This window comes from Schistocerca serialis, chromosome 11 (genome assembly GCF_023864345.2).
Source record: "Schistocerca serialis cubense isolate TAMUIC-IGC-003099 chromosome 11, iqSchSeri2.2, whole genome shotgun sequence".
Lineage (NCBI taxonomy): Eukaryota > Metazoa > Arthropoda > Insecta > Orthoptera > Acrididae > Schistocerca > Schistocerca serialis.
The window spans coordinates 118,711,485-118,738,196 of record NC_064648.1 but is presented as its reverse complement, the minus strand read 5'-3'; the positions used below and the strand labels follow the sequence as shown (position 1 = coordinate 118,738,196).

The 26,712-nt window shown below is 42.5% G+C and overlaps 2 protein-coding genes across 11 annotated transcripts in view; both read left to right on the top strand.

The window, feature by feature from the left end:
* LOC126426669 (GRB10-interacting GYF protein 2) overlaps positions 1 to 2,652 on the top strand; it is a 169,766-nt gene extending 167,114 nt beyond the window's left edge. For all 8 annotated transcript variants that reach the window (XM_050088555.1, XM_050088557.1, XM_050088556.1 and 5 more), the window contains one exon: positions 1,469 to 2,652. In XM_050088555.1, coding sequence (XP_049944512.1) covers positions 1,469 to 1,594 — 126 coding nt within the window. In that variant the 3' untranslated portion in view covers positions 1,595 to 2,652. The remainder of the gene's footprint in view (positions 1 to 1,468) is intronic.
* A 4,382-nt stretch (positions 2,653 to 7,034) lies between these two features.
* Positions 7,035 to 25,575, top strand: LOC126426809 (male-specific lethal 1 homolog). 3 transcript variants are annotated; one of them, XM_050088809.1, is made up of 8 exons: positions 7,035 to 7,372; positions 7,468 to 7,757; positions 10,009 to 10,182; positions 14,883 to 15,345; positions 17,046 to 17,308; positions 19,645 to 19,769; positions 22,247 to 22,477; positions 25,098 to 25,575. In XM_050088809.1, the coding sequence occupies exons 2-8, from the start codon at positions 7,482 to 7,484 to the stop codon at positions 25,243 to 25,245; spliced, it is 1,680 nt and encodes a 559-aa protein (XP_049944766.1). In that variant the 5' UTR covers positions 7,035 to 7,372; positions 7,468 to 7,481; the 3' UTR covers positions 25,246 to 25,575. The 3 variants fall into 3 exon arrangements, with proteins under 3 accessions (XP_049944766.1, XP_049944765.1, XP_049944767.1); XM_050088808.1 differs by having other exon boundaries at positions 7,035 to 7,757; XM_050088810.1 differs by lacking the exons at positions 7,035 to 7,372; positions 7,468 to 7,757 and adding an exon at positions 7,873 to 9,017.
* Positions 25,576 to 26,712: the final 1,137 nt, after the last annotated feature.

Below are 26,712 nucleotides of genomic sequence, written 5' to 3'. Positions count from 1 at the left end.
TTAAATTTTTATCAGAATGTCTTTAATCATGGACCTTGTGTCTCGAAGAGAAGGAATGGAATCTTTGTCCATGTGTCATTAATTACTTTTATTTATCTGTCATAAGTTTAAATGTATGAACTGAAATACAAAAGACAAAATATTCTATTTATATGTCAAAAATGTATTCTTCGTTAAAAGATGTACATTGTTTGGAGTATAGTTGTCGCACAGCATAAAGGGATAAAATAATGCAGATGGAGATTTAAATGAATGAAGGGACTAGAAATAAATTCGAGCAACATGAAAAAGAGAAATAGTGAATACAATACCAAAATCAAATGAATTTCTTAACATGGTGATTGAAATGACATGACAAAGCATTAAACTACATTTAAATTAGTTACCTTAATAAAAATAATGGTAAGTCAAAAATAATTTGAGGCACTTGTCAAGATTCAAACCCACAACGTTCAGCACGTGAGGTACACACGATAACCACCACCCACATCACCACCACCAACTCTGGCAGTTTGGGCTCGAGCCAGAATGGTGTTCTGGCTTGCTGCCAGAATGGTGTTCTGGCTTGCTGCCAGAATGGTGTTCTGGCTTGCTGCCAGAATGGTGTTCTGGCTTGCTGCCAGAATTGGTGGTCATGTGTGTGTGAAGTATGCTTAGTTGTGTGAATGAATGGTGTGATTTTTCTGATGAAGGCTGTGGCCTAAAGCTTATTTGTAAATGTCTTTTAATTGTGCCCGTTTGCAATTTAGCATGTTATCTTTACAGTAAGTAGCAATCTCTCTTTTCCTACATCATTAAATTGATCTTCTTCAGGGTAGGCATCACGGCCACAAATACATTAAATGGAGGTGGCACATTTTCACCTAGGCTGTATTTATTTAGACTACTGTTTTGTTGTACAACTAGTTTCTGTTTTTATTTAGCTTGTATATGCATAAATTGTTAGTCTGTCCCTAGTTCTTTGGTTTGTGTTATAGATTTACACACAGCTTATTTTGTATGCGGTGTTCAGTCGGTAATGGCTTAAAGAACAGACTAGTTGTGGAACAAAGAATTTATATAAAGAAATGCAGCCTAAATAGAAAAGTATCACCTTCATGTCTGAGTCACATACTTAATCATGTTAACATTTTTTGTTGTATGTAAATTTACAACTTTACTGCATTCTATACATTTGACGCAGTTAATGCCTAACACTGATATGATCCAAATGTGTTGAGGTTAGTAGAGATTACATTGAGAAAAATGTTTGCCTGTGCCTAACCTTTCCAACCTATCCTAACCTTTCCTCCCCCCCCCCCCCCCCCCCACACCACCCCACCCCTCACACACACACACACACACACACACACACACACACACACACACACACACACACACACACACACACACACAAATCCTCTCCCTCCACACCATCCCCACGTGAGAAAATCTGTGTTTCACGAATGTCCTTTTTATGCTGTTCCAGGGAAAAGGGAAGAAAGCGAAGAAGAGTCGAATGTACAAAGTGGACAGCCGCATCCTGGGTTTCAGCGTAACTGCCGCTCAAGACAGGCTCAACGTCGGGGAACGGGATTTCGGAGATGGCATGTGAGGGTGCAGGGAGAAAGGAACGATGTGAATTACAATCCTGGTGCCGCAGCTGTGTAACAGGTTGTGCGCTGGCGCGGCTTTCTGCCTACCGCCTACGCGTACAGTGTCACTCTGTTCACCGAGCTCCGACTGCAGATCTTGCATCACCACGACGAGTGTGCTTTAGTGACCCGGTCTCCTGTTTTTGAGTCTCAGCTTTGTCTGTTGTCGGTGCTTTGCACCCGAAATGCGAGTGGACTGTCAGTGGGAATGCGTGGAATGTGTCGCTTATCGTTTTCGGGTACGGGAGAACGAGTACCGCTATTTGCCAGAAGTCGGAGCTCTGGCGGCAACTCACCTCCTTTGAAAGGTGCAGATGTGCCGGAGTGTCGGTCTTTAATTTATTAAATCCTGTCACGATTGACTGAAACAAAATAGAGTCACTGTTATTATTTTTGTTTCTTCCTCCTTCTTTCTTCTTCTCATTTTTGTTAGACCTTGCTACTTTTTGATAATTTTATTTTTGAAAAATTTAAAAAGAAATGCTTGTGCCATTTCTCAGGCACTACTTGTGGTGTTACTCAGTTACAAAATTTGGACTGGCTACAGAACTTCATTTACCTTGGCATATTTCAGAGTGAAAACCCATAGTATTTCCCTGAGTGTTTCTTTAAAAAATAATTGTTGGATCCCTACTTTCCAATGAGTCTCCCAAATGAATTAAATTTTTTGAAGCAAATGTTTTACGTGCACAACAGTATTATTTGTGTTTTGAAAATGTTTTTGAGATTCATGAAATGACATTTGAATATTTTCCAAAAGATTGTCAAAAGAGAGTAGGTTGCATTCGATAGTCTGTAATTCATTTTTCTTGGGCAGGTGTTGAAATGCAGTTTTGTGCCTTTTAAGTGTGTGATGGTTGAGAGATTTCCTGTTGAAGAGTGACTATGACTGTGTATAAAATTTGACACTTAAGTTGGTTTTGTTATCAGCCATTTTATCAGAGCAGACAAATATTAGGAAGAAAAAAAGAGAGAGAAATAAAGAGTAAACGTATTCTGAAATTTTTTTTTTTTTTTTCCTCTCAGGTATAAATGCTGCGAATATGTGGCACTGATCCTGTAATGTTATTCACTGCAAAAAAAAAAATAAAAAAAAAATCACATGATATTGACTTAACTGCCTGTGAATGTATTCTTTGCCAACATTATTCTTACTAGGCAAATATTTATAGAGAACATGTTGTTAATGCAAATAAATTGATATAATCGTTAATGAAAGAGAGATATGCCGCTTGTCTCTTACCTAACAAAATTGCCTGTTCCTACCTTACTTAGACATTGCTGTCATGAAATATGCAGTTGTATTCCTTATATCAGTGACAGGATTACAAACGATCTGTCATTGGGATCATTGCTTGAAATACCTTATTCTGTGCAATGTTCAGATTTGACAGAAATGAAACAATTATTTTATTTTATTTCTTTTCTTTTTTCCCCCCCGTTGAATTGATGCAGAATGATTGTCTAAAATTTTTGCAGTATGAGGCATCAATGTAACCTCATCTGATTGCCCTGTTCTGTGATTGTGATGCCATAAATATTTTCCTGGCACTGTGAATTGGCTTTATTCTCAAAGCTGTGCACTGTCATAACATTTAGAAATATTTTTAATGTGAAATAAAATAAATTATTATTGTTTGTGTGAAATATAAGAGTGATGTATTTCATGGTACAGCAGCGCTTACTGATTGGTTTTATATTTTTGAAAGAAGCTAGTTTACATGTGACATGTTTTCAGAACCAATTCTTCCCAAAAATAAGTAGGTAGATTTTCCATGAAGATGAACTTCAAAAGTGGGTTGCATATTTCCCTAGATGTCAGAGTGATAAAAAATTTACATCATATGATGAGTAAATTACTCTGTTAAGTACTGGAGTAATTTTGTGGTAAGGAGAACAAATGAATCAATATCTAAGTTAAATCAAACTATGAAGTTAAGATAAATTACCAAAGGAGGGTATAAGTACAATCTTAGATATGAAAATCAACTTTGTTTATATCAGTGAAAGAGTACAGCACAATCTGAAATATTAAAATACATTTTTATTCTGATATTTTTAAATGGCTTGGATTGAGTGGAGACAGGATATTTATTAAAAATTTTGGGAGCATTCTCTTTTTGGAAGTTTCCTGTTCATTCTAGCCTGTGCTTGGGAATGCCTGTGTTTCTTTCCTTTTTGGTATGGTGTTCTTAAATTGCTACCCTTGTGGAAGATCATTCTTTAATGTTTGTCACATCATACTGTGTTAAGCAGAAAAGAAGTTAGAGCCATCACACACTGGTTGCAGGTTGGAAATCAATAGTTGCAGCAAAGGTAAGTATTGTGTTAAAACTTACCTGAAATGTGGAAATGCATGTCATAATCTGCAGGGGAATTCAAAAAGAATTGTATGATCATAATTAGTAGTAAGTTTAATTTTCAAATCTTTTGTATAGTGATATGACACCAAACATTTTCTGGTTTGAAGCAAAATGCATTAGTATTTATACAGGTAAGTAATATTCCAGAATACAAAGCACACCCCTTATTTCTTTCTAGAAATGAATTTGAATGTCCATAGTTCACATAGCTCTCATAAAGCTGTGGTTCCTCTTGGCTCCTTCAGAAATTTTTTTTTTTTTTTTCTGCACTTGGAATAGGTTTAAAATCAACCATTTCATAAGATAAAAAAAAAATATTGTGCTGACATTAAAATGTAAAATGAAGGGAAGGCAACCACCTACCTGTACCAGACTAACGTATGGCGCATATAATCATGCAGCAGAAAGCTTATTTACACTAGCTTTCAAGTTGTTGTTCTTTCTCCTGTAGAAGTACATACACAACCGCACAGACACCCAAAAACAGGCACTCACAATCACTGCGAGATGTGGTTATATGTTTCAGATTTGTGTGGTTGCACGTACTTCCATCAAGTTACCTTCCATTAGGAATGTCGATGCAGTCACTGACTGTGATACGACTTTCAAATCGTAGAGGCACAGCAATCAGTTATTCTTTTCTTGCAGGTTTTATTCAGAAAATCTAGATTTCGGCTAGTGCGTAGCCATTGTCAATGCACCATCTCATAGTATCAATGCATGTTCTAGTACGACAGCCCCCTGTTGTTCAGGCTTCTGTCACATTTCATTCAAGGCTCTTGTCGTGACAACAGGGGGCTGAGGTACTAGAACATCCATTGATACTATGATACGGTGCATTGATAATGGCTAGGCACTAGCAGAGATCTAGATTTGCCAAATAAAACCTGCAACAAAAGGATGACTTGATTGGTGTGCTCTATCATTTAAAAGCATGTGCTTCTATTAGAGAAAGAACAAGAGCTAGAAAGCCATTATAAATACTGTTTTCCGTTGAGTATTTCTATGTGTCACACGTCAATCATCTATCAATGAGTGGTTGCTTTTCCTTCATTTTATGTATTATTCCATCCAGGAATTTACATTGTTGTTGTCCTGATACTAGTCTATGTATAATTTAATTTAGGAATATGGAGGTACACTTAATAATTGGAAAGATAATCTTGTCCTTGCAGTTTAAAGGACAATTCAAGTCACAGTATACTATGGTAGAAAAATCTGAACTAATAGTTTTTTCTTTTCATAGCAATCGGTTATCCATTTTTAGAGGCTCACAGCAAACGTTTTATCCGTTAACATCGCCACCAGTCATATGTATAGTACTCTCCCCTTGGGCTTTTCTGGTGAAGTTGTCAAAATTTTACACGTGTCATATCACATATAATTTGTGTGATCTGCAAGGTTTGTAAAATACAGCAACACTGATGTTTACTTAATGTAAACTCTCAGTAAAATTGACATTCATAACGATATCTTAAAATGGGGGCCTCATGCTCAGTCGTCATCGGCCCAATAAAGTTACAGTTGCTTTGCCAGTAGGTCACTGCTAATTGTGGAGCGGAAATTCATTGTGGAATCAGATTTCAAATCATGCTAGATCACCAGATGCTTTGGCAGAATTCTTGCCATAGTTAACTGTACAGCAATATCCACATGATATGAGTGTAGTCACACTACCGTTCATGCTGTCATGGGTGGCAGTTGACTGAGTGACGAAATTCACTTAATGCTTGTGTGTTACAAGCGACTTGACAGGTGCATTTTATAAATTGTACTAGCAAGGGATTGCTGAACATTTTTATAAATTTGTATTATAAAGGGGTTGCACTGAATTCCCTAATGTAAAACTTTTTTGAAAAATGATACCGCTTCTATGCGTATTTCGTAAACTGCTGTTACATATTTCTAAGCAAGGTTTTATCAGTTCTTATGTAGAGGCATAGGTGTTTGGCTCAGGGTTCACCTTCTGTGCTACGGAAGCAAAGAAACTTGTTAAAAAAAAATCTTTAACTCATGTCAGCTGTTCAAAATGATATGTTAATATAATGCTCGTTTTTCCATTAAAATATCTGGAAGTGTGCCGTATATGAAGGAGTCTTGCCAGTACAATGCATTTCCTTCTAGTGTTCTGTTTTTCCCAGTTGTCGCATTTTGTTAGTTCTTTTAAATTAATTTGAAATTGGGCATATGACAATTGTATCATTATAGTACTATTTCTATAAGCTGTCAAATGCCATCAACAAATCATAATCATTTAATAAAAAAAATATCTGTATTGTTAGAAAAAAGTCTCAAATGTGCAACAAATGTGTAATTTGCTGAAAATCCACATATTTCTGTAAATACTATTTGTGGAAGATTTATATCGTGGCAAGTAATCATGTTTCCCACTGCATTATTCTCTAGCTTTACTAGCCATTGTATTTCCTCATCAAATTGAGGCTCCATTGGTGTAATGTCATTTACTACATGCACTGACATCCAAAAAAATTTCTGCCGTCTGCGTATCAAATTTTATTTCATAAAATTATGTTTACTGTACTGTAAGGTGTAACAGAGTGAATTACTCATAGTATGGTATTCATATAAGGTCTCCTGAATTTGTAAGTGCACTGTTTCATCAACCATCATGGTACACATTATACTCGTATCCAGCACATCGTTACGTCTTATTTCCGTTCCGAACTTTGTCACTTGGGGGATATCTATAGTAGAGGTAGAGAGAGAGAGATCCATAAAACAGTACCTTTAACAATAAGTAATTAAACAGCGCTTAAGTAATTAAACAGCGCTTCTCTTGTGCACCAGTAGTACATTTACGGTGATATTAATCTAAATTCAAGATATAAACGGTATGTGCAACTTTTATGTAACGGCACAGAGAAAGTGAACCGGCGTAGTTGGTTTGACCTGAGCACATTGACATTTGAAAAACGCGCCAATGTTCAGTGTGAACAAGATGGCGGTTTTTGTGACTGCGGCTGTGTGGTAGGAGTAGGCAACACTGCCGAATCTGCTACCCTCTGGCGGCGGTCAGACAAACTGTTCAGTTTTCAATATGTCGGATGCACCGTAATTAGTAATATGAAGAAGATTACTGGTGGTTTAACCACTGCATTATGGTGTAGAATATAAAAATTAAGTTCTCGTGAAAGTGCCAGTACAAGCAGTGTTCGTTTTATTATAGTTATTAATACCTGAACGGTCAAATGCGACGCAACTGATGTGTACGTGTTGCCACCTAGCGGTAATGTGTGTTAGTAGTTAAAGTTTGTAGGCAGTCAGACCGATTGAGGTGCGACTTAATCGATGAACAGACGTTTAGTATTTTTCATGTGGGCCACGCTGTATTCGAAGTGTTGCGAAAAGGATCGGGTGGGTAGGCCTGCTACATGATAATAGTGTGAAGATGTCAAATCCTCTGCCAATGTTGAACGGCGATAAGACTGCTGTCGGTGATTTTTCGACAGATCCATCCGTGAACATGGTCGCTGCCATACGCGATCATATCTCGTGTACGAAGCCCGTTCAAGTGGACAATTTTGTTACTGAAGACACCAAAGCTGGTATAATATATCCCTGTGATTTCGACCATATGTATGCGAGTTTGACTGAGGGAACTGTTGTCCAAAGGGAAAATCTGGAAGTCAAACATTTGAAGGATCTTTTGCTGTTGCACCTCGATCTCATACAACAACAATCGGAACAATTGGTAACGAAGGATAAACAAATTTCATCGTTGCGTCAAGAAAATGAAACGGTGAGTTACAATGATACTTGTTAAATTACATAATTTTTAACTTTTTTTTGTTTCAATTGTGAAAATGGAAGCATCCTTCCGCTGTTTCTCTTCCGCAGTTCTGCGAGTTGCCTATAGAGACCGTTGCTGTAGCTGCCGTACCAGTCGTTACGCGCTCTAAATCCCACGACAAACGTTTGTTATGATCGCTATATAAATGAGGGGGCGTGTGAATTGTACTTTTCATTAGAGGCGGAATCCCGATGATGACCTAAATGCACTAGTTTTGCTTTCGATAGCGCGGTGAAATTGTTTACATTATGGCTACCAGTTCAGTCATTAGCTGAAAATGTTTTGGAAGTGGAAATTGGCTTTGTTTTGTTTCGAATGCATTACATTAGATTTTGTTTTTATTTCGGTTAACGGTAGTGTGTTGTAAAATGACTTGAAGCTAACCATCAGCACATTGTTTTTGTTTTAGTTCCTATTAAGTTATTAGCGTCTCGTGTTGCATCTTCATTTTCCCGCTTATAAGTGCATCCGTAACTGATAGTATCGCTTGAAGGTATTGAGATTACTTGGTTTAAGATGGAATTGTAGGCAAACTTACCGCGTATACTTAACTACAGGTTAATTGGGAAATCAGAATTTAAAATGGTTCTTTTGTTCACACATCCTGTACATTGTTGCTTTCCGTTTATTGTTCTTTTCAGCAGCGAAACACCGATCAGAAACATACTAGATTTCAGTTTTTATTGAGTTCCATTTTTGCTGTTGGTACTTAGTTGTGATAGTTTTTAGGCTTAAAACAGAAAATGTAATTTGGGCGGGAACACATTTGTTTACAATGACAGTTCATAGATTTGTTTTGAATTAAAATTAGATTAATGATTACTCGGCTAGCATGAGCATAGCAGTGAAAGTATTTGGAGACAAGTGCTCAGGAATCTAACACTGACTTGCAATTCAATTAGCTCCAAGCATTGGACACCCATTGCACATTTTGGTCCCTTGCTTTCCGCCAGACTTTATTTTCGAAGTAAATTGAAAACTGTCGCAAACTGGATAAAGGCGAGTGTGCAATATGTATTCAACTTTCTCAGGCAACCACCAAATGCGAACTTTTACATTGAACACCTTTTAACTACAGATAACATAAAAGCAACAGTGTGAAATACACAATTTGTATACGTACTCAGCATGTCAGCTTTACTGGTTGGAAGATATAATAAACGATTATCAGACTGGCGTATCACACCTGGGGCACTGTACACATACAATGTAAGTGTTGTTCATTTGACTAATACTTGTCAGTTGTCATATACATGCATGTTAATTGTATAGATGTTACAGTATCCAGCCAGCCCCGATTGCCTTTTCACTCGCAAGTCTAATGCACGTATGAAAATTTGCCATCCAGAATTTATTACAGGAATATTCGTGTGATCCTCTTGAACAACACAGTTATTAGGTGTATATGGAAAAGACTCCAGTGGCGGGCGTTGTCACAGCTTCGTAATTGAGGTGATGGGAACATGTAGGAGACGTGATATCAGTGAGCAGTCAGATACTAGTTTCATATCTTACAACTTGCAGCTTTGTTCAATAAATGTAATGTAATGTGCAATATTAACCAACAAAAACCATTTTCATTAGGTTTCTGTAATTAGCTACAGCCTATTGCAGTATTTGTTATTCCTGTTAAAGGTACATGTGGACCTTCTCTGGGAGGCGACAGTGTGAATCTTACTTATTTGAGGGGTCTTCGAATATCTGTTGTGGTGGCACCATTCGATGCAATGTGCAGACAATGGTGTGTGCAGGTAACCACACCCCCTTTTGGCTTTTATTGGCAGATTGACCTGTGATGCAGTCAGAGGCCTACGTTAAAAGGTGACAGTTTAGTCATGGGTTGCCAAAGGCAGTGAAAATAATTGTGACATGGTAATAATGGTAAAAAGCTGCAGTGTTGACGACATTCCATAGTTAATACATGACAAATGAATACATTTATATTAGTTTATCCACCTCAACTTTTTACAGAATCTGTCGATGTTAACATTTGCATAATTTAAGTATGATTTCTTTATTTATTATGTAGATTGCAGTAAAAAATGTTGTATTATATTACACAGAAACATCCAATAAGTATAGTGGCGAACATTTTGGTTTGGGTACATACATCTCCAGTGGAAAATATGAAAAAATAGGGACAGTGCGACTTAACAACGCTCAGGTGTTAATTTATTGAAGAAAGACTTTCTGTTTACAGCTCCGGCAAAGGTTGGAGCGCATGGACCGTCGTGTTAACCTTCACAAACAACGAGATGGGTTAATGCCACCTGTAGATAATATTGCTGAGCGTTCCCCTCCTGTGCCATCATTTGAAAGTACATTTGTCGTTCCCAAGTTGGAACCAAATGTGCTGCCTTCCTCGCCAGAATCGGTGAGTATTGCTGTTACTTAATCCTAATTGTATGTCCACCCTTAAGTAAGGTTCCACTGCTCTTTCTCTCCACCAACCCCCGCCGTGCCCCCAATCTGTGCTGCCAAATTCATTGTTTCACACACTGCGAGGTAATCAGTGTTCGACACTTACGTGAAGCTGCACGTACATTGACGGTTGGTTAATTTCATTAATGAGGTTTTATTACAGGCTGTAGGTGGCATCAAGGAAGAAAATAAGTTTAGGGCCCTGTTTGTCCAGATATATCACGAATTATCTGTTTATGTTGGACCTAACAGCCAGCTTGATTTGCTACAAATTAAACTGGCAACAACTGTATTTATAATCTAGGTTGCCACAAATATTTGACTTTTTTCCAGATACAAGGTGTCTTCAAAAAAGATGGATCTTCACATAAAATATCTTTATTCTCACTTTACTGTATTTTAAGCACTGTCCCCTCAAAGTTGTTCCCTTTTCTGGCAGTACACCATTCTCCATGTTTCTTCCATTTTTAGAATGCCTCCTGGAATACACTTTCTGACACAAACCCGGGTCTCTTTGTCATGCTGTTCTGAATCTCCTCTGTCCTTTTAATGTGGTTTTAAGTTTCGGAAATATAAAAAGTCTACTGGGGCTATATTCAGAGCAGAGGGTGGATGGGTTAAATCAGATGTCTGATGTTTTGCCAGATAGCTGGAGACAAGGAGCAATATGTGGGCCGAAGTATTGTTGTGACACGACGTCCTCCCTGCTCTCTCCCCCTCCCTCCCTCCCTCCCTCCCTCCCTCCCTCCCTCCCTCCCTCCCTCCTCACCGCTCTGCCTCCCTGCTCCCCTCTCCCTCCTTGCTCCCCCTCCCTCCTTGCTCTCGCCCCTCCCCTCCCACGCTGCTCTCTCCCTCCCTCCCTCCCACGCTGCTCTCTCTCTCTCTCTCTCTCTCTCTCCCCCCCCCCACCGCCCTCCCACACTGCTCTCTCTCTCTCCCCCCCCCCACCGCCCTCCCACACTGCTCTCTCTCTCTCTCTCCCCCCCCACCCCCTCCCACGCTGCTCTCTCCCCCCCACCCCCTCCCACGCTGCTCTCTCTCACTCCCCCCTCCCACCGCCCTCCCACACTGCTCTCTCTCCCCCCCCCATCCCCCCTCCCACACTGCTCTCTCTCCCACCCCCTCCCCCGCTGCTCTCTCTCTCTCTCTCTCTCTCTCTCTCTCTCTCTCTCTCTCTCTCTCTCCCACCCGCTCCCATGCTGCTCTCTCTCTCTCTCTCTCTCTCCCACCCGCTCCCATGCTGCTCTCTCTCTCTCTCTCTCTCTCTCCCACCCGCTCCCATGCTGCTCTCTCTCTCTCTCTCTCTCTCTCTCTCTCTCTCTCTCTCTCTCTCTCTCCCCCTCTCTCTCTCTCTCTCTCTCCCTCTCCCTCTCTCCCTCTCCCCCCCCACCGCCCTCCCACACTGCTCTCTCTCTCTCCCCCCACCCCCCTCCCAGACTGCTCTCTCTCTCCCCCCCTCCTCCCAGACTGCTCTCTCTCTCCCCCCACCCCCCTCCCAGACTGCTCTCTCTCTCCCCCCACCCCCCTCCCAGACTGCTCTCTCTCTTCCCCCACCCCCCTCCCAGACTGCTCTCTCTCTCCCCCCACCCCCCTCCCAGACTGCTCTCTCTCTCTCCCCCCACCCCCCTCCCAGACTGCTCTCTCTCTCTCCCCCCACCCCCCTCCCAGACTGCTCTCTCTCTCCCCCCACCCCCCTCCCAGACTGCTCTCTCTCTCTCCCCCCACCCCCCTCCCAGACTGCTCTCTCTCTCTCTCTCCCCCCACCCCCCTCCCAGACTGCTCTCTCTCTCTCCCCCCACCCCCCTCCCAGACTGCTCTCTCTCTCTCTCCCCCCACTCCCACACTGCTCTCTCTCTCTCTCTCCCCCCCTCCCACACTGCTCTCTCTCTCTCTCTCCCCCCCTCCCACACTGCTCTCTCTCTCTCCCCCCCCCTCCCACACTGCTCTCTCTCTCTCTCTCTCTCTCTCTCTCTCTCTCTCTCTCTCTCCCTCCCCCCCCCCTCCCACACTACTCTCTCTCACCCCCCCCCCTCCCACACTGCTCTCTCTCTCTCTCTCTCTCCCCCCCACCCCCACCCCGCCCCTCTCCCACGCTGCTCTCTCTCTCTCTCTCTCCCCCCCCCCCCCGCCCCTCTCCCACGCTGCTCTCTCTCTCTCTCTCCCCCCCCCGCCCCCTCCCACGCTGCTCTCTCCCCCCCCCCACCTCACTCCCACGCTGCTCTCTCCCCCCCCACCTCCCTCCCACGCTGCTCTCTCCCCCCGCACCTCCCTCCCACGCTCCTCTTTCCCCCCCACCTCCCTCCCACGCTCCTCTTTCCCCCCACCTCCCTCCCACGCTCCTCTTTCCCCCCCACCTCCCTCCCACGCTCCTCTTTCCCCCCCACCTCCCTCCCACGCTCCTCTTTCCCCCCCACCTCCCTCCCACGCTCCTCTTTCCCCCCCCCCACCTCCCTCCACGCTCCTCTTCCCCCCCCCACCTCCCACCCACGCTACTCTCTCCCCCCCACCTCCCTCCCACGCTGCTCTCTCCCCCCCCACCTCCAGCCCACGCTGCTCTCTCCCCCCCCACCTCCCTCCCACACTGCTCTCTCCCCCCACCTCCCTCCCACACTGCTCTCTCCCCCCACCTCCCTCCCACACTGCTCTCTCCCCCCCACCTCCCTCCCACACTGCTCTCTCCCCCACACCACACCACTCCTCCCTCCCTCCCACACTGCTCTCTCCCCCACACCACACCACTCCTCCCTCCCTCCCACACTGCTCTCTCCCCCACACCACTCCTCCCTCCCTCCCACACTGCTCTCTCCCCCACACCACTCCTCCCTCCCTCCCACACTGCTCTCTCCCCCACACCACTCCTCCCTCCCTCCCACACTGCTCTCCCCCCCCTCCTCCCTCCCTCCCCCCTCCCTCCCACACTGCTCTCCCCCCCCCTCCTCCCTCCCTCCCACACTGCTCTCCCCCCTCCTCCCTCCTTCCACACTGCTCTCCCCCCTCCTCCCTCCCTCCCACACTGCTCTCTCCCCCCCCTCCTCCCTCCCTCCCACACTGCTCTCTCCCCCCCCTCCTCCCTCCCTCCCACACTGCTCTCTCCCCCCCTCCTCCCTCCCTCCCACACTGCTCTCTCCCCCCCTCCTCCCTCCCTCCCACACTGCTCTCTCCCCCCCTCCTCCCTCCCTCCCACTCTGCTCTCTCTCCCCCTCCTCCCTCCCTCCCACTCTGCTCTCTCTCCCCCTCCTCCCTCCCTCCCACTCTGCTCTCTCTCCCCCCCTCCTCCCTCCCTCCCACTCTGCTCTCTGTCTCCCTCTCGCCCTCCCTCCCCCACTGCTCTCTCCCCCCCTCGTCCTCGCTTTCCGTCTCCCCCTCCCTGCACTCTCTTTCCCTCTCCCCTTCTCACAAGTCTCCCAACTCTCCCCTTATCAGCCACCACACTGTGTGTGGCAGAGGGTCTCTTGTTCCGTTGCCGATCATTTCTTATTCAGTGCCTCCTGAAAATGGAGCTAAGTGTCTGTCTGCTTTAGTAAGAATCCTGATTTTTCTTGCCTTGCCTTTGGAGTCCATAAGCAAGATGTATCGTTGTTGCAGTAGAATCATTCTCAATCAGTTGCGAATGCTAGTTCTCTAAACGTTCGCAATAATGTTTTCCGAAAATGTACTCTTTCTTGTAGGGATTTGTATTTTTGATGGAGTATTTCAAAATAATTGTGTTTATTAAATTAATTGGCGAGAAATTCAGCAGCCTGTCTGAATGGGATTACTGGGACTAGGATACCTCCAGTCTTCTTTGACCAGTGACATCATCACTGCGCCGAAGACCACTATTTCGTGCATATCCAAGATGGCCCCCAAAACATCAATCATAACATCCGCAAAAATACGGTTCTGTGTGAACCTATACAGTGACTAAACCTGATGAAATTAGCAGGACAGTCATGAGAAAAAAAAGAGTTACTTGGGTGAAGGCAGAGTGATATTGAGTGAACATGAGCAATGATGAGTTAGATTGGACAATGTGGATGAACCCATGAGACAAGTTTTCAATAAACATCATTTCCCAATTAAATCATGGTGCAAGGTAGGTGGGTCAATATTTATTAATAATAGAGTCACACTTGCTATATTAAATAAACATTGAACCAGCTGCCATCTTCCATAATTTAACTAAAAGTATTGATGCACTTAGTGGTTATGCAGGCACCTAAGAGTGAAGTTTAAATGTATGACATCTGTTTCGCGTGAAACATTCTGCACAATATATTCCATTGTGCCACCTCATAATTTCATACACTCCACATCGTGATAACGGTAGCACACTAAATGACAATGCAACTGAACCAAATGCATTGTGGTTAGTGCAATGAAGGGCAATATGTAAATTAAAGAAAATGCCAGGACAGTTCATTTGATTTCATTCCATGTCCTTCCCTGACTGGATCTTGTGCTTCATCGCTAACAAAAGGGTACAAGATAAATTGCATGATCTGCAAGTATCTTGTTATGTAATTATATCACATTAAAAGTATGCCTCTCTCCTTGCCACAGCGCAGTAAGTTTTGTGCTATCCAAATGATATTTTATCTTTCACACAGTGTCGAAGCTACTATTTTCCTCATTCATAAGAGTCATGGCTTCGTTCTCTTACCTGTTTTACAGGTGGTGTCGGCACCGGTCCCAGCTGTTCGGCAACATTTCTACCGCCCAGGTACGCCCTTCCCAGGCAGAATAGAGTACCGTGAAGAACCGAGATACTCGCCACCGCTACAGCACCGTGAAGTCGCGGCGAGAGAGAATGGGGTGCCCAGTGCAAATGCTACACTCGCGGTGGCGCCTCCCGCTGCCTGCGAGGCAGAGGGGGAGCCGCCAAAGCGGAGGAGGACGGACGAGGGCGAACCTTCACCGAGAGTGCCCTCGCCCACAGGGCATCCGTCATCTCTCGGTGCGGAGCGTGTATCAGACGCTGCACTCGACTCCGACGGAGCGACGCCACATCGCGATAGTTCCGAGACCTCTCACACAGACGACTGTCAGCGTATGGGCCGGGGCACAGCTGCGTGGGTGTCATGTGCTGGGAGGCGACGACGACGTCTCCACTTTCGCCATGGACGCTCAAATGAGAGTACGGGATTTGCTTGTCTTCAGCTAACACACTTTGTTCCTCATGATCTTAATGGCTAGTCACAAAATTTTTGGATGTCTGGTACACATTGAAATTGGTACATCCTATTTATGAAATGGAGGTGGCGTGTGCTATTGTGCTCAGGCACCTTTAGCAGCATGTTGCGCACCTGTGACATTGGTATTTCAACAGTATGTACCAGGGCTCCAGACATGTACTACAAAACAGACTAAGAATTAATGTGTGACTTTACTTTTTGGAGGTGATACTTAAAATTTTTATGAATATCCCATTTATCAATTACAATTACATATACGGAGACAGCTGAGATGAGAAACCTTCATGACAATCTGTCCATATTGTTCATAAAAAGGATTTGATTTGGAAAGCTCAAAAATTGAGATAATTACATAACTTTTTCAGAGTTAGATCCGTTTATGAAATTTTCATATATATATTATTGAACAACTAACATTGGGCACAGATCCAATTGTAAGTTGCCTCTCTAGTGGCTTCCAGAAGCAACAAAAATTTGATTTTCAGTATTTCAAACAGTTATTGGCTGAAGTTAAAATGCTGTCATAATCTACCAATTAAGATCCATAACCTTACACTAAAAGTTTAGCGCAATAAGTTGAAGTATTGTATTCAAAAATTGTATTTCTGTTTTGTCGTTCCAACATTTCTTCGTTTAAGTATTTTATGGATTGGTTTTTTTCTGTAGTATGTGGCCCTGGTAAAGTTATTGTTGGTTACTGAGTGGTGAATATGTGATTACTGTCCACGCAAACTTAAGTTCACACTCGGCGCGGTGGCTGATGCGAGCGAAGGTAAATGGGAAATGCCTTTATAGTTGCTCCCGTCGGCACCCGACCACTGAATGTCAACTTAGTTTGTGCAGACAGTACATGTAACCAGTTTTAAAGCAAAGTTCGTAATAATAGTCTTACGTAGACTCCTATAGCAGATTGTGACAAACTGCCAGGAACTAAAAGAAGAAGAAAAGCGTCATGTGGACGTTGGCTTTTTTCTGTAGTATGTGGCCCTGGTAAAGTTATTGTTGGTTACTGAGTGGTGAATATGTGATTACTGTCCACGCAAACTTAAGTTCACACTCGGCGCGGTGGCTGATGCGAGCGAAGGTAAATGGGAAATGCCTTTATAGTTTTTTAGTGGTTCCAGAAAATATGAACAGCTATGGTCACGAATAACATTTTTAAGCCAGAATTTTATATCCTTTGCCCATTCCCGAAACATACTGTGACATACACTGTAACTAATTTCGAAAGGATGCTACCTGTTAGTAGTACACACTATACATTTTCTTCTTGCTGTAAATTATAGTGTTGCTATGTACTAATGCTGAAAGATGTATGTTGATTGCAGAATCACTTTAAAATGGGTAAAAGGCCAAAATAGGTATAGTGGGTCAGGAAGGAATTGAAATACATCAAATGGCAAAAGCTGTCTCATTTGGACGATTGACCATATTCTCAATAGTTCTGATGTATATGCCACCATTTGATGTAAGTTATATAAAGTGTTGTTATTTGGTAGTGTGTATTGACCTTTATACTAGTTGTGCCAATCTGTAGATTGATTGCGATATTCGACTTCACGTGCCAGTCTCGCCTCATGGCTAAAACTGAAAGTCCTAATTTTGCAAGCCCATGCAGCAATGGGATTACTCTCTGTTGCAGGCGAGAGCTCGGCTGTGTCGCAACCTCACTCGCCTACCCGCAGCGGGTCGGGCGATTCGCGGCACCCGAGTCGCGGACGGGGACGGCGGGCACTTCGCGTTCAACACAGGGGCCGCACGGCAGGGGGGAGGAGACGGCGCAGGTCTGGGGATGCGTTCAAGGATGTCCTGTCCACAGACAGAGCATACTGGACAACAATTGGAGAGCTGTCATCTGCGCTCAGATTGCACGAAGGCCTCGGCACGGACTGCACCACTGTGGAGGTGAGTTACCGCATCTGCACCCTCGGCTGACATTCTGTTGCCCTGATCTAAGTGGCCCCTCAGAAAACCTGTCGACAGCTTTAATAACTGTCTTGTCATCACTTGCTGTATTTGATTATAGCTTGCTAATCTCTTCACTTTGATTATATCGGAGAGGTGTTGTGTATCACATATATTCATTGTCAAGTGACAAGTGTTGTAAAAGAGTCCAATTACAGTTGCATTACTGCCGGAAATGTTTCAGCACTTGTGTGTTTCTTTCCTGCACACGGCCATCGTGGACAGAATCGATAGATTTCATAGTCCTCCAATTCGTCTCACACTGTGGTCTCTGGGTAATGGAAACATTTCATTCATTGCTCGTCTTCCTTCCTGCTTATTTGTAGACTCAGTAGTTTTCATATTTTTTTCAACATCTTACTGTCAGCAGTCAAATTGTTTCCTATTCCAGTCGCAGATGGAACAACGAAAAAACTACTGTCAATATACTTCTGTACAAGCCCTAATTTTTCTTACCTTGTCTTCGCAGTTCTGGCAAGAGATGTACATTGGCAGCTGTAGAATTGTTCTGCAGTCAGCTGCAAATGCCTGTCCTCCAAATATTCCAGTTACACGAAGCTTCTCTGTAACATTTGTGTGATGATTGAATCTACCAGTAACAGAATGCTTCTGAATTACTTTAATGTTGTCCTTTAATCCGACCTGGTGAGAATCCCAAATGCTCTAGCAGTACTCAAGATTGGTTTGCCTAAGTGTTCTGTATTTGGAAACCTTGTAGATGAGCTTCACTTTCTGAAAATTATCATAATAAAGCAAAGTCGACCATTCTTCTTTCCTGCTACTGTTCTTCTGTGCTCATTCAGTTACACGTTTACGCCTAGATATTTAATCGACGTGACTTTGTCAAGCAGCACACCACCGATACTGTATTCGAACATCGCAGGGTTATTTTCCTATTCATCTGTATTAACTTCTGCATTTAGAGCAATTGTACCAAATAGACTTTCAATCAATGTCTTGTATTCTCCCAGTCTCACAACAACGATACTACAGCATCATTAGCAAATGGTCCCAGATTGCTACTCACCCCTTCATAACGTCATACATATGTAAGTACATGCTCAAAAGAAATGCCTCCAAATTTTTTATTCTATTCTCGATATCAATTGAGATTACAAATCGTGCATATTACCCAGTCTACCACACTTCACTGACACAAGTTGCAACCATCTGCTGCTAGAGGGCTCCGAATTGTAGCATGTAATATGACAATGTGTTACATAACTGTCAGTGCATGAGAAACGATCTGCTGTATCTGAGTTTATAGCCGTCCACACATGGTGCACCCTCTCTTTCACCTCGACAGTGCCAGACCTTAACATGAGCACTGAGTCATCTGCAACGATCCGAAGCCTCGGGTTCACTGTCATCGGTCATCCTCCATATAATCACCACTTGGCCCCATCCGATTTTCATGTTTCCAAAACTTAAAGAACATCTTTGAGCACTTCACTTTGATGGCGATGAGGCGGTGCAAGCTGAGGTGGGGTAGTGGCTGCGTCAACAAAGTCAAACATTGTAAGTGATTCTATCAACAAACTGGTCTCTCGTTGAGAGAAATGTGTTTGTTGCCAGGGTGACTTACGTTAAGAAATAAATATATAGATATCGAGAATAAAGATGTAGAACATCAGTAATGTTTGTTTTATTTAAGCTTTGAGTTTTTACATAACGAATTTGGAGGCATTGCTTTTCAGCATACACTCATATACACACAAGAGCAGTGCTATCACACTTCCCTGGGACACTCCTGAAGATACCCTTGTCTAGGGTGGGGTGATGGTTTGAAATTATTTTGGTGTGGGCAATCAGTTCAACTCTTGTAGCCTCATCTGTTATCATTATCAGTATAGCAGTAGTGATAGTTCATCAGTGTTTAGAAGACAAAAGCTGTTCCACTTAAATGGCACAATCACTAGGGTGGTTATGCTCTCGACTTGTTAGGATAGCAAAAATGTATTTACCTGTCGTGGTTAAACTATTAATACCCAATAACGAGCAACAAATACTTGTAGCAAGTGTAATATCAATTGTATATTCTTGATTGTATATGGTACAAAATGTAGTCATTACTTGTGCAGCCTCGTTATAATGAGGAATCACATCTTCGGTTTACCTTGTTCATTCATTAAATATGACTATAATCAACACAGACAGGTAACTTCTTTCATTACCGTTACAGAAGCATTTGGTGCAGAACATATTGAATAGTATGTTAGGTGTGTTTTGTAAATGACCAAGAAATGTTACAATGAATTTGTAAATATTGTTTAAAGGTCCCTAGTTGGAGGCACAAGGTTTACACGAGCTGCTACGCAATGGAGGGCACCGAGAACTTGGATGACGAGGTTTTCAGTAAACGTCATCAGCGTTATGAGAGTGACGAACGACGCCGGAAAAGGTGAGTGTGCTTGGACACTAAGGTGATAGTATTGGAGGAACCCTAGTTGTGGAATCTCTCTGAAAGACTGTAGTTAAATCTGTATTTGCCCATGTCTGAGGAAAAAAATATTCAGCTGTTTTTATGGGGTGATCACCCCCAATCGCTATTTCCTTAGGAATTAGTAATTTTCTGCTAGTATTTTCTCCCTTACTTGCAGGGCTCCTATCTTAAGGCATCTGGGGCACATCTTTTGTCCATTCACATTTGCTACATTTCATAATCATACTGTTTGAAGTGGACATGTGGCTTATGCTTTTCTGGACAGAGTGGTAATATTTGCTGGCAGAGCTGATAAGACTAGCTGACATTACACATAGTTTAATTATAAACTTATGCTTTCTATTCATAATATAGAGTGTAATGTTCACCTAGTAAAAAGCTTTTTGTGTGACTATGTTTTGTAAACCCATGTCCCTATAAAAGCTGTGTAGGATGTTGACCTAAGACTGCCAAAGTTACAATAGTTTTTTCTTCTGTAATGTTCCTTCCATGTTGAACTTCCCACCTACCCTCCAATTTCTCCTTCCACCATCCAATCTTGTCTTAATATCTGCCCAATTATCATATCTCCTTGATTCCATATGTTCTTTAGTAGGCAGTTTTGTCCATCAACTCATTTCAGGGTCTCTTCAGTCATTACTTGACAAGCCATCTCAAAAATCTTCAGAGGTCTCCTGCAGTACCACGATTCATGGGGTTCTTATTGTTTCATTTCTGTTGCCCCATTGTTAATATTTCACTCTGATATGGAACTGTGCTACAAACATAGCTTGTGAAACTTTTTCTGATTTCAAGGTGGGTTTGTTGGTTTAAAGAAGGGAGAAAGGGACCAAACTGCTTGGTCATCAGTCCCTAACCAATTTTTCATTGGGATCGTAGCTGTAATTTCTTCCTTGCTACTGAGATGGCGTAATTCGTTCATTGCCTCAAGTTTCTTGTCTATGTTTATCATTCAGCCATAGCAGTGTATCATTTCCGAAACCTTTATCCTTGTTTCATGTAACTAAAAGCATTCTCTGAATCTATAATAGAGTTGCTGTAAGATTCCCGATAGTTGAGGTGGGCTGGACGCAGCAGCTCCGGGTGGCTACTGCAACAGATTACATTACACGATTTTGTAAACGTCTGTATGACAATGGGTCAGTGTTGCCAGAGCTCTATATGGCTTCTGTTTTTGCCTGCGCTCAACTTAAACTGATTCGACAATAGAGATGTGATGTTTGCTTTTTATTTCTTAAATGAGTTTCGTGCTATTAGCTGTGGTGCTAGAAATTCTCTTCAGTGCCCCGTGCCCCTGCTTCTCCTAAACATTTCCCAGTCTTACTTGCAATTTTTTTACTTCCCTTATCTGATGAAAAGTGTGTTCAAGTATATCGTAGACGCGTGTGATGTAAGAGCGACAGCACAGAATTTTTCGCATTTGTTCCCCTTGTTGTAAGCAGAAGAATGATGATGTAATGCAAATGTTACTGTAATGAAACTTCTAAGCACACTTTTCGATTAATATGCAACAAAGATATTGGTAATCATGTGTAGCATCCAGCCACTTTTAATCTTGTGTAACACACTTCAAAAACATGTTTTGAGAGATAGTACTCTCATTGTAAAGTTATCAACGAACAGCACATGTGGTTATAACATTAAAAACCCTTAACAACACATTTGCGGTATCCGTTGGACTTGGGTCCTCTTCTTGTGCTAAAATCATCCATTTCTGTCCATAACAGGCCCATTGTGCAGCAGGCGTTGTCATCATGAGTTGCAGACACAGTGTGTCCATTTGACACTTAACGCTTATGTTGTGTTACAGATGATGAGCTGCTGTGCCCGAGCTACTGCCTGAATCTCGACATCATTTCCATTCTGCACCTGGTTTCCCTTACTTCCGGCATTCTTACTGGCAGACTGATGTCCGTGGTTGTCATCTCTGGCTAGCACAGTGACAAAGTACCAAATACTTATAATGAGGAGTCCACATTGAAATAAATCCTGTAGGGTGCTAAAGAATTTCGTGTTGTCATATTCCATTTGGATGTTAAGAACACTGCTGTATTAATTTTCATGAGTGGTTGTTTACAACTTTTCCAGTGAGTCATGTTTTCTTTCTTTTCTTTTAAATCTTCTTCCATTTCCTTTCAGGGGTGACCCATTTTGTACACTCAGTTAAATACTGCTAACTGGCCGTATTTTCTCATTGTGGATGTGTCTTTGTGTTCCTTGTATCAGACCAAATTTTTTCTCCCTGTTTGTCCAATATACTTTGCATTACAGGATACATATTGTCTTTTACATTTTAAAAACCACGAGGTTGAGGGTGTTCAAAATCGCATGATTAAGGAGACAGAGAGGTAAAAAGCTTGCCACAAATAAGAATGGGACAAAGTACATCGAGGAAAGTGCTGCAAATGACAGTAGACATTATTCTGTTTTGACAGGTGGGACGTGCAGCGTATCCGCGAGCAGCGCCACGTGGAAAAGTTGAGGCAGCAGGAGGCGGCACGCGCTGTGTCCGCCCCCATCGGTCGCGCGTCTGGCGGGCACCGCCGCAGCGACGACAATCCCCTCGCATCGCTGTGGCCGTCACCGGAGGATGTCACTTATGTGGAGATTGGCGAAAAGCTGCCTGTTGCTGCTTTTGGAGCCCCTGTTATCAACTTCCACCCCAAGTAAGTAGTCTCCCATTGAGGTCTCAATTTCCATGCTGTAATGTAGGCCAGTTGTTCAGGAGTAGTCTAAATATTTCTAGTATGTAGTACTAGCGGAGCGGACCTTCTGTGAGGTGACAAAGGCAGTGGGAAATATGGCAAGCACCCAGTCTTCAGGTAGCAGATTATCCATTTATAATAAAGTGATTTTTGAAAATCTAAAAAACGAGCTTAAAGTATTCATCTCTGATTAGAACAAATATATTCCGTCCTAATATACTTTAAGGCGTGTGACTCACGTTTTCCTGCCGGAAGACAATGCAAACCCCCAATTCTACTGTTGGACATCTCTGTAACATTTTCCTTTTTTTCCCATTCCTTCCTTAGTTAAATGTAGGGACTGTCCTGTCTCTTTGTCTACGATAAAGGTTATGATAAAAGATTACAGTTTCTGTAAATACTTCTTTCCTGTAAATGTTAGCCTCAAATGACTGCATGGCGTCCTTGAGCCTAAAGACCCCTGTAAACAATCAAATTATTTGTCAGATCATATGGCAGTGTGCAGCATTGTTTGATGTGCTTGTCAAATGTATGCTGTGTTTGACATGTTTGATGGAAATTTTAATTGACAACTGATTTCACAGGTTGTTAGACATTGTTGTTGGTTTATTACTATACATGTTCAGTTGTATAATTAGTTTCCACATCTATGGAAACTATGATCAAGAGTGGTGGAATTAACAAAATATTAGAGGTGTTCTGCTTCTTTCCCTGCCATATAACACAGGAAGACGTCAAAAGAAAGTAAATCAGTATTGTATTCTCAACATACAACTGGGAGTGTTTAAAATGGAAAAATAAAAGCTATTTGTTTCTTCCACAGGTTATGTATATTTCCATTAGATTTTTCATGTGTACATTTCTGTCTTAATTTCATCCATTCTGTGGACAGAGGTTTTGTTTTCTTCTTTATATGTATTTATAAAGTCAATGTAAAAGATTCTTCATTTACATCGGTAGCCGTTCCCACTAGCATCAGAATGATGTCAGATACTGTGTGATAGCTGCTTCAGAAGTGAGGTGAATTTGACAAACATTGTTTGAACATCTGCACACTTCTTTGATGATAAACCCATGGATAGCAAGCAGCAAATTTGATAAACAAGTTTGATCATTAACATAGGTCATAAATGTAAAGCTCTACCTACTGACCCTGACAGGCCATTCAGGACCAGCTGGCCACCATGTCAACTTCTGCTAATGTTAGCATTCTGATTTAGTGAGGAAGGGCACGGGCTAAGCACATAACTCTCCCAGCCATTAGGGGCTTCCCAGACCGTGGAGCTGCTACTTTTCACTCAAGTTGCTCCTCAGTTGGCATCATGAGCTCGAGTTCAGTCCGTTCCGGACCTTCCACCAAAGAAAAACCCCTGGTAGTACTTAGGAATCGAACTCGGGTCTTGTACTTAGCACTCTTGTACTAACTTTTAACAAGTAGAAACTGTTTGCCTTGAGTCAGTGCAACTGAAGGCATGCAACTACCTGGACTTCATTCGTCCAATATTTAAGGATGAGAACACGTAATTTAAAACCTTCACGAATTTTTGTGTTTCGCTGTACCCTCCACAAAATGATGAAAAAAGTTTGATTGCTCACTACATTAAGCTGTTTGCGCAGTAAAACTTGATCCTCAGGTATGACATTGTAATTTATTACTTCCTCACTACCGACTCTATTCACAACACAGTTTACAGATAGTATCCACATAAACCACTGAATGTATCTGCAAAATTATGTCGTCGTACAACACACAGTTCAGGAGATATGGTGTCAAACCTTGAGATACTTGAAAAACTTCCTTGTGCTTAAAATGGAGTGCAAATCATCCAGACTATATTTAATCAGAAGTTGTTTGTTATATATAGTTCAATTCTTTAACAATAAGCAGTGGTTTACTAGTAATAACTAGCGAGCAAGTCTGCCATATTTACAATTGATCTCGAACCATTTGCTTTGCCAACAGAGCCCTTTGATTGTGTTTCTATATCTGTCTGTCATCCTGGAATAGATTTTGTTTGCAGTATAAAAGATCTTATTTATGTATCAGATGGCTGAAAAGTAAAGGTATTTACATTGACATTATGTCTTCCACATGTAGATCTGACTTCCGTACATAGCAATAACTAAAGCTCAAAAGGAGTTCAAAATTTGTTCTGCTCACTCATTTTTGCTTTTTGAATGACACTTTGTCCTCCGCAAATAACATTTCAGTGCATATTTGCTGCATCCGGAATGATTTCTAGAAGAAATCCATTTTTGTGAGCTAAAGACTATTCCCCCACAGTTAATCTTGAAAATTTTGCCAAGAGAAGTTGTGATTGTACATGGGAACGTTTTCATTGCCTGTGGAAATGCCGCTTTACTGTTGGCTTAATACTTCAAGGAGAGTGACCTACTGTGTTACTTAAGCGTACCTCACAAGTCTTCTGTTACTGGGATTATGCAGTTTTCCACATGCAGTTTGGAGAGCTGTACCTAATGTAAATGCTTTTCAGTGAGACCACAGAAAATCTCTTTCTTTATAAAAATCGTAATAGTGCAACACTCGATGACCTTATTCCCTTCATCTTTCCTGTTACAGTGAGTTCTCACTACCGTGGAAGTGGCGGCCGGGTGTCCCGGAGAAGATGTTGCGTAGGAGACACCACGGGCCCTACACGAACAGAGACGGAGTGCCGCACCAGGGCTGCGATGGCGAGGGCGGAGGTGGAGGCGGCACAAAGCGCTAAGGCCAGGCGCGGAGCTGTCACTACGGCTCGCCAGAGATCTCAGTTCGCGCACCCGGCTGCGGCTGTGGGTGCGGAACCTACACCACCCGTCCCGTGGGGGGCGCCCGACTGTTATCGGACTAGCTTTAACTGGTGACAAAATGAACTGTGGACTCTCGATTCGGAACACTGTGAAAAAAATTATAAAAATTATATGTGTGTTTGTGTGTGTGAGGACAGAGTGAGTGGATGTATACTTTTGTTTGAATGCGGGTACAAAATGTTGCACACTTTAACAATATTTGTGATCAAAGAATAGTGGAAAGTTAATAAATTCTTCCTTTGTATATATTTTAGCGTCCCGTTTATCTTCTCTGTACTTTAAACAGCACTCAGATTGCTATTCATTAGTGTGCATTATCTATGAGACAAGAAACCTTGTAGTTTGATTTAAATACCGGGTGATCAAAAAGTCAGTATAAATTTGAAAACTTAATAAACCACGGAATAATGTAGATAGAGGGGTAAAAATTGACACACATGCTTGGAATGACATGGGGTTTCATTATAACTATCCCATATTGCTAGACGCGTGAAAGATCTCTTGCGCGTGTCATTTGGTGATGACCGTGTGCTCAGCCGCCACTTTCATCATGCTTGGCCTCGCACGTCCTCAGACTTCAGTCCGTGCGATTATTGGCTTTGGGGTTACCTGAAGTCGCAAGTGTATCGTGATGGGCCAACATCTCTAGGGATGCTGAAAGACAACATCCGACGACAATGCCTCACCATAACTTCGGACATGCTTTACGGTGCTGTTCACAACATTATTCCTCAACTACAGCTATTGTTGGGGAATGATGGTGGACACATTGAGAATTTCCTGTAAAGAACATCATCTTTGCTTTGTCTTACTTTGTTATGCTAATTGGTCTCGCGGTTCTAGGCGCGTAGTCCGGAACCGCGCGGCTGCTACGGTCGCAGGTTCGAATCCTGCCTCGGGCATGGGTGTATGTGATGTCCTTAGGTTAGTTAGGTTTAAGTAGTTCTAAGTTCTAGGGGACTGATGACCACAGCTGTTAAGTCCCATAGTGCTCAGAGCCAGTTGTTATGCTAATTATTGCTATTCTGATCAGATGAAGCGCCATCTGTCGGACATTTTTTGAACTCCCCCCCCCCCCCCCCCCTCGCCCCCCTAATAAAACCCCGTATTATTCCAAGCATGTGTATCAATTTGTACCTCTCTATCTACATTATTCCGTGATTTATTCAGTTTTCAATTTTAAACTAATTTTTTTGTTCACCCAGTACTTCTTGTTCTTTACAAAATGTTACCCGAGTGCAAGCATTAGTCTAATTTATTTACAGTGGTGACTCGTTAGGAAAATCACTAATTCTGACACGTGAGGTATGTGTGTTGTTAGTCTTTCAGGGTGGCATGCCTGAATAAAATCTGCCCAGTTTACAAGCTGTGTCACTTCGGGTAAA